Here is a 13211-nt window from a genome sequence, read left to right on the forward strand (position 1 = left end):
TACCAATGAACTTCTCCTAATAAATAAGCTTTGGTCTCCACAGCTGTCATCAACCACAAGGTCTTGGAAACAGATTTGTCAAGACTGGAGTTTAAGAGCTCCATAAGCTCTGGGGTGAGCATTGTATTTTCAAAGTTCCTGAAACGGAGCAGCCAAGGCCTCCAAATTAAGGATTCCCAGAAACAATTTGACATCGACCGATGAGGACAACTGAGCTCTGCCTTATGCCGGCTCAAGACCAGCTGCTTTATCTGAAAACAAAAGCCCCAAATGTCTGTTAGCTTTTAACAAAACCAGCGCCTATCTTTGTCTAAGAAAGCTTTCATGACTAGCAGGGCTCGGTAACTGAAGACATTTTGAGAATAATTTCCAAAGTGATTCATACCATTAAACAGAATTTTAGCCGAGTTCATCGGTGATCTGTAAATGACCCAACCTCACAGCGGCTAAAGGTGAATGTCTCGCTGAGAGGAGGTGTGTTTGGTCCATGCTTTCTCAGCACTGCTTTAGCTCTGGATCCTCAAACCAAGAAATCTAGGGTTGTTGGGGCCCTCTTACTAAGTTGCTCTAGGCACTTGCACAGCACAAATGACCCTACTTGGGTATGGACAAATTCCTGGAGGAAAAGTCCGTATAGTCTGTTATTAAGACTTGGGGGAAGCCACTGCTTGCCCTGGATCGGTAGCATGGAATGTGGAATTCTTTGGGGTTCTAGAATCTTGTTACTCTTCGGGATTCCGGAATCTTGCTGTTCCTTGGGATTCTGTTTGGAATGTTGCTAACTCCTTGGGTTTTGGCCAGTCTTCATTAATTTCCTAAAGTGTTTATCTCTTATTGCTGCTTGAAATGAGAAAATTTTGTGAAAGTATTTTTTATATCAATAATTCTTGACTGATGGAAAAGCAAAAAATACATGAATGTTGATTTTTTTTTTTTTTTTTTTTTACTTTTCCATCCGTCGAGGGTTGTCGGTATAAAAAAATATCTAAGTATCTAAGAATTGCTGTACTGGGACAGACTGAAAGTCCATCAAGCCCTGTATCCTGTTTCCAGCAGTGGCCAATCCAGGTCACAAGAACCTGACAAGATACCAAATGAGTAAAACAGATTTTATTCTGTTTATTTTAGGAATAAGCAGTAGATTTCCCCAAGCTATCTCAATAATGGCCAATGGACTTCTCTTTTAGGAAATTAGCCAAACCTTTTTTTAAACCCTGCTAAGCTAAATGATTCACCTCATTCTCCGGCAATGAATTCCAGAGTTTAATTTAAATTAAAAAAAAGAACAATTTAAATGAAATCATTAAAGTATAGAGAGTGTATGTTTGGGCAGACTGGATGGACCATTCGGGTCTTTATCTGCCGTCATTTACTATGTATGTTATTTTCTCTGGTTTGTTTCAAATCTACTGCTTAGGCCGTCTTTTAGTCAATGGACGCATTAGCGTTTAGTCTGCGCTAATCGGTTAGCGCACCTTAGGGCTCCTTTTACTAAGGTGTGCTAGTGTTTTTAGCGCAGGTGGCAGATTAGCGTGCACCAACCCCGCGCTGCATGGCTAGAACTAACGCCAGCTCAATGCATTGTAGCGTGCGCTATTCCACGCGTTAAAGCCCTAACGCAGCTTAGTAAAAGGGAGGGGTTAGTAGTTTCATCACATGCCCCCTAGTCCTAGTCTTTTTGGAAAGAGTGAGCAAGCGGTTCGCATCTACCCTTTCCACTCCACCAGAGGGTTTATCAGCGTGGGGGCCATATGCGCCTGTATGCGCCATATGCGCAGTAGATCGAGGACTGGAGTTGTGCAGGGAACGTTTGGCCTGGACTTGAAGACGTAGGGATTTTGGCTTCTAATAATTTCTTCTCCCCTCTGCCTCTTAATCTGATGATTCTGTTTTTAAATTGTAACACGATTTCCCAAGAGATCTCTTGCTCAAGCAATACAGAAAGTAAGATGAAAGGAAAAAAAAGCTTGACTTGTGGTTCTGTTTCTAGAGAAAGAGAAGAATCCAAAGTACTGGCGGGACCAAGCCCAAGAAACCCTGCAAAGCGCTCTGAGACTCCAAAAACTGAACACAAATATAGCCAAAAACGTTATCATTTTCCTGGGAGATGGTAAGTGCTTAACCTGTTGTAGCTTTTCCCCTGACCGCCTCTCTCAGGGTCACCCTAAGGGATTAGGGGTGGGGGTCCGGGGGGTCACTCTGGCCCTCGAAACATCTTGAGCTTCCTGGCTAATTTGTCCATTGGTTTAGAATCTCCACATTATGGAAACTAAGAACCATCAGAAAGTACTTTGATGCTATCTCACTCCGCTTACTGGTCCAATCCTCCATTCTGAGCTTACTCGACTGCTGCAACATCATTTATTTGGGGTCTTTCAAAAAAACCATTCAAAGACTCCGAATCATCCAAAACTCGGCAATCCATAACTCCCTACTACCAAAACCTCCACTGGCTGCCCCTTGAAGCAAGAGTGCTGTTCAAATTTGCCTGTCTCTGTTTCAAATCCATTCTTGGTTCGGCCCCCATGTTCTTGGATCCCCATTTTAACTTAATGATTGGAGCCATTGTTACCTATAAGCAAAAGGGGCAGTGCAGATGACACAGGGACACATTTTCCCCCCGTCCCCACGGGAACTCATTTTCCAGTCCCTTCCTGGTGAGTTCTTTTCCTGTCCCTGCCCCATTCCTGCAAGCTCCGTCCTCATCCGCACAAGCCTCAAACCCTTCAAAATCCTAAGTAGCAACATTCTAGAGCTCAGATTGTGATGTCATAATGCCTCATTCCACCAATGCCTAAGCTCCGTCCCCCAAACACTTTAAAATCACAAGTAGCAACATTCTAGAGCTCAGATTGTGATGTCATAATGCCTCATTCCACCAATGTCTAAGCTCCGTCCTTCAAACACTTTAAAATCCTAAGTAGCAACATTCTAGAGCTTAGATTGTGATGTCATAATGCCTCATTCCACCAGTGTCTAAGCTCCGTCCCCCAAACACTTTAGAATCCTAAGTAGCATCATTCTAGAGCTCAGATTGTGATGTCATAATGCCTCATTCCACCAGTGTCTAAGCTCCGTCCCCCAAACACTTTAAAATCCTAAGTAGCAACATTCTAGAGCTCAGATTGTGATGTCATAATGCCTCATTCCATCAATGCCTAAGCTCCGTCCCCCAAACACTTTAAAATCCTAAGTAGCAACATTCTAGAGCTCAGATTGTGATGTCATAATGCCTCATTCCACCAATGCCTAAGCTCCGTCCCCCAAACACTTTAAAATCCTAAGTAGCAACATTCTAGAGCTCAGATTGTGATGTCATAATGCCTCATTCCACCAATGCCTAAGCTTGGTCCTCGTCTGCACAAGCCTCAAACGCTTTAACATCATAAGTGTTCGAGACTTGTGCGGTTAAGGCAGAGCTTACAGGAATGGAGCAGGGACAGGGATAAAACTTGTGGGGACAGGGAAATTGAGTTCCTGTGGGGAAGGGGACAAGAATGTGAAAAGGCACATTCTTTCCATGTAGCGAGCCCTTCGCATATCGGACATTCAGGAGTGCATCTGTGCAGAGAAGACTCCCTGGGACTCATTTCTAAGAATCTCACCTTCTCTGAATCTGATGTGTCAGCGGTCCGTTCTGGATGAGTTATTCTGGCTTCACCCCTTGATCTCCAATCTCCTTCTAGTGATGGATTACTATAACACTCTTCTTTTCATCCTTCTGAGGACCTCCGTTAATGTTTTACAGAGGGCCAGTGTGCTGCCACAGACTTCGATGGGGTGACGTTTTGTAAAAGCGTTTCTCTTGCCCTGATGGAATCCCGTTGACTCCCTGATGGTTGCAGAGCAAAGCTTTCGTTTCAAATGCTTCCTTACCTTTTTGTAAAAAAATTCTTTATTTATTCAGTTTTCAAATTTTTTAAACAAGCACATTAATACGTGAGTACACATTTAGAATGAAAATCAAAGAAAATTAATAAACCTGACATTACTTGCAACAGCAATATATGGAAAAGAAGAAATAATACATTATGTAGTCCACAAATTTAGGAAATAAGGATCCAAGAATTAGACTAAGTATAACAAAATATATACAGTACTCCCCAGAAATTCACAGGGGTTCCGTTCCAGGAGCCCCCACGAATTTTGAAAAACCGCAAATATGGTTTTTAGGCAAGGGAGGCAGGAAAGGGCAGCTGGAGCGGCAGGAAAGGGCAGCCGGAACACTGGCGAGTGAAAGAAATCACTCGCTGTATGCACCGACCGCCTCTTCCTGTACTAAAGTCGGGCCTTACCAATCAGGAGCTGCGCGGACCTCATCCGCTATAGACGAGGCTCCTTTATAAGTGAGTCCATTATAACGAGATTATACTGTAGTACTGTGAGAAGCCATGAGCGGTCACACCCACCATTTGGAGTCAGAACTGGCATAGCTTTGCCTGCTCTCCGCCTCCCCTTCCCTTCCCCCTAGGAAGTGATGTCAGAGAGAGCGCTGAAGCTGATGCAAAGAGCAAGTTCGTGGCTGCTCGTGCAGAAGATGGGGAGAGGGCATGCGCGTGGCAGGGGGGGTGGGGAAGAGGGCGGGAGTGGGGTGCCCCCCCCCGCTATGCCACTGCATAGGTAGGAGCAACTGGGGATCACTTCTGCCCTTCCTACACCAGGGAACCCTTTCGGTAGGGCTGGGGGGGGGGCCTACAGGGATGGGATGGCTCTTCGGGGGAAGGGGGGTTGAAAGCCAGGAAGCCATATGTGTGTGGGGTTGGAGGAGTCATGGTTGGGGGTGAGGGAGAGGAGTTTTCTATTCAGCAGCCGATGCTCCCAGGAGCCATGAAGAATGCGCTTTGCGAGGTTTACCGTAAGCGGAGTCTAGCAACCCGGAGTACAGAACTACTGCAGGCTGGTAACTCCTGTGGTATTTTAACTGTACCTTTGGCATCTACCCCCTCCATGATGGGTAGCAAATGACTAAAGGAGTGTGGAGGTGGGTTTTTCTTTCCAGAAAGGCTTTGCAGGTATTGGTGGGGAGTTTTTAGGATTTCACGGGTCTGGTTTGTGAAGAAAGGCTTGGTAACTGCGCACATGGGCTGTAGGATACTATTATTTATTGACTTGATAATTCCGTTTTTCTCGTACCATACAAGGATCGAAATGGTGCACCTAAAACTATTCAAATTATAAAAGAGGACATGAACGCCAATAGGAATGCGTTGGGATAAATGTTTTTGAGGATTTGCATATGGGTTGGGTGAATGTCTTTGTCTGTAATTGCAGTCTGTTCAGAATAGATGGGTGAATATGTAGGAAATAAACCCAGGCAGCAGCGAATCCTGTTTACTGCTGGAATAGTCACAATCTGCATCCTTCACGCAGGATTAGGGCTGGAGAGCAGGGCAGCATGCCTGATGTATTTGTAGCGGACACAGGTTGACCAACCCCTACTCAACAGTCTCTGACTTGGTGCATTTCCTGTGAAGATAGCCTGTGACCTCTTGGTTCATGTTGATATTCATCCAGGACAGCTCTGAATATACAAAATTGCCTTTGGGATGGGAGCCATCTGGCAAGTTGACAAGGAGCAGTCAAAGAGACCACCAGGCTTATCTCCAGCATGGAAGAGTCTTCCATATTACCGCATCAGTTATGGATGTGAGCAAGAGGTGATTTGAGAGTTTTGGGAGCCCCTTTAATTAAAGAGAAGGAGACTGGCCTTGTGCTATCTCTAATGGGACAAGCGTATTGAATTTTGCTAGAGGACCTGTTGGTGCTCCATGAAGAGCTCTTCACCAGCTGCAGCATCTTGCTTCACTAATGTTCTGCACAGCTGTTTTCTCTTTGAGTCGTGAGATGAAGATGTTTATGAAACTGGAGAACACAAGTGGTCTCCAAAGCTTGTGAATTCAAGCACGGACGGTCTTCATACAGGGCCAATTACAACGATCACAATCTGAAAACCAAGCACCTGTTTAAGTCTCTTTCAGGACTCCATGGTGTGCCGATGCTTCTGGGCCTGACAGCTGCACAGGCTCTGAACATCCTGTGGGAGCAGAGACAGCAGCTGGAACTCAGAAAATGGAACTTCTCAACCCATCGCTAGCAGGCTCATAGGCCCAAGGTGCGAAAATCCATCTCATGTCTGCTCATTTTTGTAGGGCTGAAATTGGGTTGGAGAGTGTGGAGGAGGTCTCTCAAGGAATGGATTGAAAAGCAATCGTTTTAACTTAAGGATCTAGCATAGAGCGACCCTTCTCTGCCCCCCAACTTGCTTGAGATACGATAAAGAAAAGGGTGAGCAATAGCATTGCTGATGTTATTCTTTCATTTACATTCAGTGTCGATGTATGTAACGACCCTCTCAGATAAGTGGGGCTGGGGTGACCCCAGAGGCGGTTACACGAAGAAATTAAACAGCGCCTGCAGCCAAGATAGAGAATCCAGGTGCTAATCCTTTTCCCAAGCGCAGAGGCTAGTGACAGAGGGCCTCGGACGATTCATTGTGGCTGTTTCAGCACAGTGAACTGGCTGCAATGTATCACCTAATTTCAATGTTTGGGGTGTGATCCCCTCACCCCAGATTTCAGCATTTGGAGGGGTGATGCCCCCACCCTCAAAATGATACATTCTCCCTCTCCTTCCTGCCCCCTGCAAGTACTGTGAAGCCCAGCCTTCCCGTAATGGGACGATTCATCGTGGCCATTTCATCCCAGCCATGTGGTGAATGGACCCCTGACAATTGCGTATTCATGTCTCTGTCAGGCACCGGAATGACGCTTAAAAACAAAAAAGGAGCATAATTAAAACTGCAGCTTAATTAATAAAATATATGTGGCACCAAAGATCTGACAAGGATGAGGGAAAGAGGAAAGGGTGCAAAATGGGTGACTTCCTGGTCCTCTCTGAGCTGCCCGCCTCTCTCTCGCCTCCGCTCTTGTGGAAGCGCCTTTGTTCTCGGTCTTTTGGGAAGCAGCCTCTCTTCTCGTTATTTGTTCAAGGGAACTGATGCAAAAGCTACAGCGGGCAGAAGTTAATGAGCCTATATGCTAATTCCTGACCTTGTGATGCAGAAAGGATTTCAGTGGAAGTAAAACCTGGATGTGCCAATCCATCCTCCTATTAATTAATCCATAGGACTGCAGAGAACTTTGCAAGCTGTGCGTTGATGTCGTCTACGGGTGGGCACATTGCGAGAAATGTACCACCAGGTCTGAAGTGATGTAGAGAGGCCCCTGCCCCAAACATCACTTTCTGCTTTGGCCTTAACATTCCTGGTAGGCCGGTGTCCCCCTTCCTCCCTGACATGAACCCTTTCAACCTCCCCCCAACTTTTTCTCTGGTATATTGCAGAAACCCCCCCCCCCCACACACACACATAGACATCCTCCCTGGTGTCTAGCAGTACTACCCAACCCTGTCAACATGGCTCCCATCCCCCTGACTTAAAAATAATTCCTTGGGGGGTCTAGTGGCCTCCCTGCTCCCCACCCCTGGGTATATCTTCATGAGCCTCATGCCAGGGGTCAATTTGCCAAGGATCAGTTTGCCAAATGAGAGAATTTTTTTCCTTATTTGGTAGTCTCACTCTCTGCCAAGGGTCTCTGCCAGACTCCCGCCCACTATGCAGGTGTGCTCTTAAACATAAGGGGTTTGTTTTTTTTACTGGCGGAGCATGGAATGAGGTCGGGGGAGGGAGCAGGCTGCTGGACTACCAGGGAAAGGGGCTAATGCAGAAAGCTACCATGTTGGGGACGATTTGGGGGCCAATCCAGACCCAACAACTTTCTTTTTAAATGTTCCACTTCTTATCAGTATGTGAGTCAAACAACACTCTTATGCTGACAGGAAGGGAGACATTTTGCCAACGAGATATGGATTTCCGGTGCAGCAGTAATTTGCATGCTCTTTGCAGTGCTGTGGTATATTTTTGGAGCTAATTTCATGGTAAAAGCCACATACAGGCATTTATGTAGGGTTACCAGATTTTCCTTCAGCAAAATCCGGACCCATGGCCACATCCCCAGTCCCACCTCCACATCACACCCCGTTCTACCCCCCAACCCCACCCCCTTTAACCCGTTCGTGCGTCGGGACGGCATCCGCGCATGCGACATGATGATGTCATATGTTGCATCTGCGCGTTCGCGGATGCCATCCCTGGACAAAGTGCCTGGTTTTGAAAAGCTGTCCAGACCCCTGGACCTGCCCAGGGAAATCCGGACGTCTGTTAACCCTATATTTATGGCATTATATACCAGGAGTGAAAAGCAGGGTGTCCAACCTGCGGCCCAGTGAATTATTTTGTGCGGCCCAAGTCGAGGACGATGCAGTGTTTTCCTCTGCTGCCCCCTGGTGGTTACCATCTTGCCGTCTCCCTCCTCTGTCTTGCTGCAGAGTTTGCACGTTTGTGCAGCCCCAGAAACATTTTTTTCGACCAATGCGGCCCAGTGAAGCCAAAAGGTTGGACACCCCTGGTCTAGCCTATGCCCTAAAGACTGGAGGGTCAAAGCATAACATAACATCAAATTTCTAGACCACAAAACCATAAGTTCAACACGGTTTAACAAAAGATTACGAATCAAAAAATACAGTAAATCTATTTAGTCAGGAATTTTGAAAAATCAGTTGTTTTCTGAAATGTTCGTAAGAACAGGATGCGAGCAACAGCGATTGAAAATCCTTGTCAGAAAAGGCTGCCTGGTATGCAAGAGGGCAATCGAGATATTTCTTGCTTTTACATCCCTTTACGGATGTGATTTTCTATTGTTCTGTTGGGAAGCTAAAAGGAATCTATTCCATTCCTCCCAGTTAGGCAGGTCAAAGTTCACCCAGGGTCTATGCCTTACCTCTTATCTCATACAGAGCTCTGCAGATCCAGTCCGTTCCCTGTCTGGGCTGGGTCTCTCTCTCTCTCTTTGTCTTCTGAGGATGGGATCAGATTAGAGAATGACACGGGGGCCAAATTTTTCCCTGTCCCTGTGGGAACTTAATTTCTCCGTCCCGTCACTGTCTCTGTCCCATTCCTGTGAGCTCTGCCTTAACCACACAAGTCTCAAATCCTTATGATTTTAAAATGTTTGAGGCTTGTGCAGATGAGGACGGAGCTTAGGCATTGGTGGAATGAGGCATTATGACATCACAATCTGAGCTCTAGAATGTTGCTGTTTAGGATTTGAAAGCGTTTGAGGCTTGTGCGGATGAGGGCGGAGCTTAGGCATTGGTGGAATGAGGCATTATGACATCACAATCTGAGCTCTAGAACGTTGCTACTTAGGATTTTAAAGGGTTTGAGGCTTGCGCAGATGAGGACGGAGCTTAGGCGTTGGTGGAATGAGGCATTATGACATCACAATCTGAGCTCTAGAATGTTGCTGTTTAGGATTTGAAAGCGTTTGAGGCTTGTGCAGACGAGGACGGAGCTTAGGCATTGGTGGAATGAGGCATTATGACATCACAATCTGAGCTCTAGAACGTTGCTACTTAGGATTTTAAAGGGTTTGAGGCTTGTGCGGATGAGGATGGAGCTTAGGCATTGGTGGAATGTGCATTATGACATCACAATCTGAGCTCTAGAATGTTGCTACTTAGGATTCTAAAGCGTTTGAGGCTTGTGCAGATGAGGACGGAGCTTGCAAGAATGGGGCAGGGACAGGAAAATGAGATCTTGCGGGGACGGTGAAAAATTTGTCCCCATGTCATTCCTACTGATCTCTCTCTCTTGGGAGATGTGTGCTAAGCTGGCAACCCCTAATTCTTCTTATCTTATGGGAAGAGGCCTTTCTTTACCTGTGAAACCTGCAACCAAACCTTTCACTTGCCACCATTTTGCTTGGCAGAAGTTTTCCCGGTGCAGGCTTTAATTTTGCAACACCCAGTGGCTTCAAGTTTATTTAAAAATTTCTTATACCGCCTAATCAGTAAAAAGGATTATACAAAATACATTTAGAGTTAAAACACAGTTACAAAATTAATACGGAGGGACATCACTAGGGATTGTTAATACAACAAGCAGATGAAAACAAGACGAACGCTGACAAAAGGGAAGTGGTGTGGAAAAGAGACGGCTGAGGGAGATAGGACTGAGTGGAATAGAACGGGTACCAATGGATCGATGTTTTGCTCCGTCAAAAATGACAAAGACTAGGGGACACTCGATGAAGTTACAGGGAAATACTTTTAAAACCATTAGGAGGAAATTTTTTTTCACTCAGAGAATAATTAAACTCTGGAACACATTGTCAGATGTTGTGGTAAGAGTGGCTAGCGTAGCTGGTTTTAAGAAAGGTGTGGCCAAGTTCCTGGAGGAAAAGTCCGTAGTCTGTTATTGAGAAAGACATGGGGGAAGCCACTGCTTGCCCTGGATATTGGTAGCATGGAATGTTGCTACTCTTTGGGGTTCCAGAATCTTGCTGTTCTTTGAGATTCCGCATGGAATCTTGATACTCTTTAGGGGTTCTAGACTCTTTTGTTATTCTTTGGGATTCCGGAATGTTGCTACTCTTTGGGGTTCCAGAATCTTGCTGTTCTTTGAGATTCCGCATGGAATCTTGATACTCTTTAGGGGTTCTAGACTCTTTTGTTACTCTTTGGGATTCCGGAATGTTGCTACTCTTTGGGGTTCCAGAATCTTGCTGTTCTTTGAGATTCCGCATGAAATCTTGATATTCTTTAGGGGTTCTAGACTCTTTTGTTACTCTTTGGGATTCCGGAATGTTGCTACTCTTTGGGTTTTGGCCAGGTACTAGTGACCTGGATTGGCCACCGTGAGAACGGGCTACTGGGCCTGATGGACCATTGGTCGGACTTATGTCCTTAACTACAATAATGACAGCAAAGAAAACAAACACGGGACAGACAAGAGGTAGGGATGTTTAGCCAAATGCCTTGCCCTGAAGTAAAAATCCCTCCTCCAGCTGAGGATCCATGCCCTGGTGTCGAGTGAGTCCCCCTGTCCCAGGGGGTTCACCCAAAGGGGGCTGCAATAGCTAAAGGAGATCTCTTTTGTCATAGAGACATTTGAAGTCATTTGTTAAGGATCATCCCCAAATCTCTTTTCCGACTGATACACATTGGGACTTCACCCTCCACCTCACACAGCCCCAAACGTACCCTTCTGCACTTGGATTGTAATTGCCAACTCTTTGAACTTCCAGGTTCAAGGAGACCACAATCTATCAGCCCTGGGGAAGTGAACTCGCAGACGGAGAGCCCTAGTTGGCCGCCTCCCCTCCTCCTTTGGAATGAGCATTTCCTGAATGACACAATGAACCAGCTTCTCATCTTTCCTCGGTGCAGACCTGATCTGCATTTTAAATAGTGCTTCTTGCTTTATTTTCATTTAATGCTACCAACGATACAGACAGAGCTGGCGCTGCTGTGGGGGTGGGACTAAGAAGGAGGGGGTGGACCAGGGGAAAGGAGGCATGAGAGGAAAATGCTTACCATATTTGTAGAAGCAAAAAACAGGCCCCAGCCCCACACAGACCTCATCTCCTCTCCTTTCCTGAGCTCGGGGCCGCATCTGCAGGGTCTCTGAGCATGCGGGGATGCAGCATGCATGATGATGTCACATGCACACGTACTCGTGATGTCATCGTCATGACGTCATCGTGTCATATCTGCACCTGCTCGTAGGCCTTCCAGATGCCACCCTGAGCTCTAGCAGAGCCAGAGCCTTCCAGAACCCGGAGAAACTCCCAGGTTTTCAAAATTTGACCGGACACCTGGACATGTCCGGGTAAATCTTGACATCTGAGAGTCCTAGAGAGGGAGGATGTAGAGAGGAGACAGATGGGGAGATGCGAGACCATGTGAGATGGGAGACACTCCACTCTGCACCTATATCCTGTAGAGTTTGAGGGGCAGTGGTCCCCCTTACCCACTCTAAGTACCCCTGTGGTGACCTTTGCTATAGTTCATGTGTGATGTTAAATTGTTTACAGGTCATTTTTTGGGCCTGTTGAAAAGGTTAATTTCTGACCGTGCGGCCTGAGTGCTGAGGCTTTTGTTTTAGACTTTAGGCCCAAACCGTCTTTGCCTGTGTGTTACAGGGATGGGCATAGCCACAGTGACAGCATGTCGCATCCTGAAGGGCCAGCTGGATGGCAAACCTGGCGAAGAAACCCAGCTGGAAATGGACAAATTTCCCCATGTTGCTCTTTCCAAGGTAAGGCTGCCACCAACTCTCTCTTCTTTTTCACGGTCTCGGGGCTGTTTAATTTCATTTCACACTTCTATTGAGCTTTTATCAGGAGAAAATCTGACTCGAGGTGGACTATAGCTAATAAAAACGGCAGGATAAAACGGACATAATGTAATGTAATTTATTTCTTATATACCGCTACATCCGTTAGGTTCTAAGCGGTTTGAAGAAAATATACATTAAGATTATAAATGAGAAGTAAGAAGGTACTTAAAAAATTCCCTTACTGTCCCGAAGGCTCACAATCTAACTAAAGTACCTGGAAATTAATAAAGAAGAGAAAATAAAGATGGTTGAAAAAAGAAAAATTCTATGTGAACTTATAGGATGGAAATGAAACTGACAGTGAAGAACTGTATGAAAAATACATATGGAATGCAGTTAGAGAGGGTAGGTTACAATCTATTGATGGTATTTGTTTAATTGGAAGGTGTTAAGGTGGGTCATTTGGGGGAAGGTTATCTGAAGGTAGGTGAACCTAATTAGGAGACATTAAGTGGTCTTGCAGGTACCGTGGGCACTCCCCCCCCCCAAAAAAAAAAAGTGCGATGTTAAATCTGGGTTTAGCATGTCATAGAATCCAGCATTACAACATGCTAATCCCAGATTGTAGAGCAGTTTAGTGAAAGGGCCTCTGAGTGAATTGAATATTATTTGAAAAACAAAGTTAATAAATAACTAGAGTTAAACCCATTTTGTACCAGACTTAGCAGACTCACACCCCGTTTCCCGCTGACACCACGCCTTGACTGTCATTCACAGCAAAGAGAAAGATTTCGCTGTCTTAGACAATCGATTCTCCGCTCGTTGCAATTCCCCCGACAACCCCTCGCAGAGCCCCGGCCCCTGTGACTGAAAGTGAGCATTTCGGAAAATGATGTGCATGTTTGCGGCATGGATTTCGATCTGGCCAGAGAGGCCTGGCAGAAGTCCCATGAAAGTGCCCACCTAGAAACTCGCGTTAAATCCCTCTGTGCAATACTGAGCCTCCCGGTATAAATAGAAAAGGCTGGTGAAC

General features: G+C 45.8%; 1 protein-coding gene across 2 annotated transcripts in view; it reads left to right on the forward strand.

The window, feature by feature from the left end:
* The window catches only part of LOC117349041 (alkaline phosphatase-like), a 67069-nt gene that overhangs the window by 21099 nt on the left and 32759 nt on the right, over positions 1 to 13211 (forward strand). For both annotated transcript variants that reach the window (XM_033921927.1, XM_033921928.1), the window contains exons 3-4: positions 1991 to 2110; positions 12042 to 12157. In XM_033921927.1, the coding sequence (XP_033777818.1) occupies positions 1991 to 2110; positions 12042 to 12157 (236 nt within the window). The remainder of the gene's footprint in view (positions 1 to 1990; positions 2111 to 12041; positions 12158 to 13211) is intronic.

Source organism: Geotrypetes seraphini, chromosome 15 (genome assembly GCF_902459505.1).
Source record: "Geotrypetes seraphini chromosome 15, aGeoSer1.1, whole genome shotgun sequence".
Taxonomy (NCBI): Eukaryota; Metazoa; Chordata; class Amphibia; order Gymnophiona; family Dermophiidae; genus Geotrypetes; species Geotrypetes seraphini.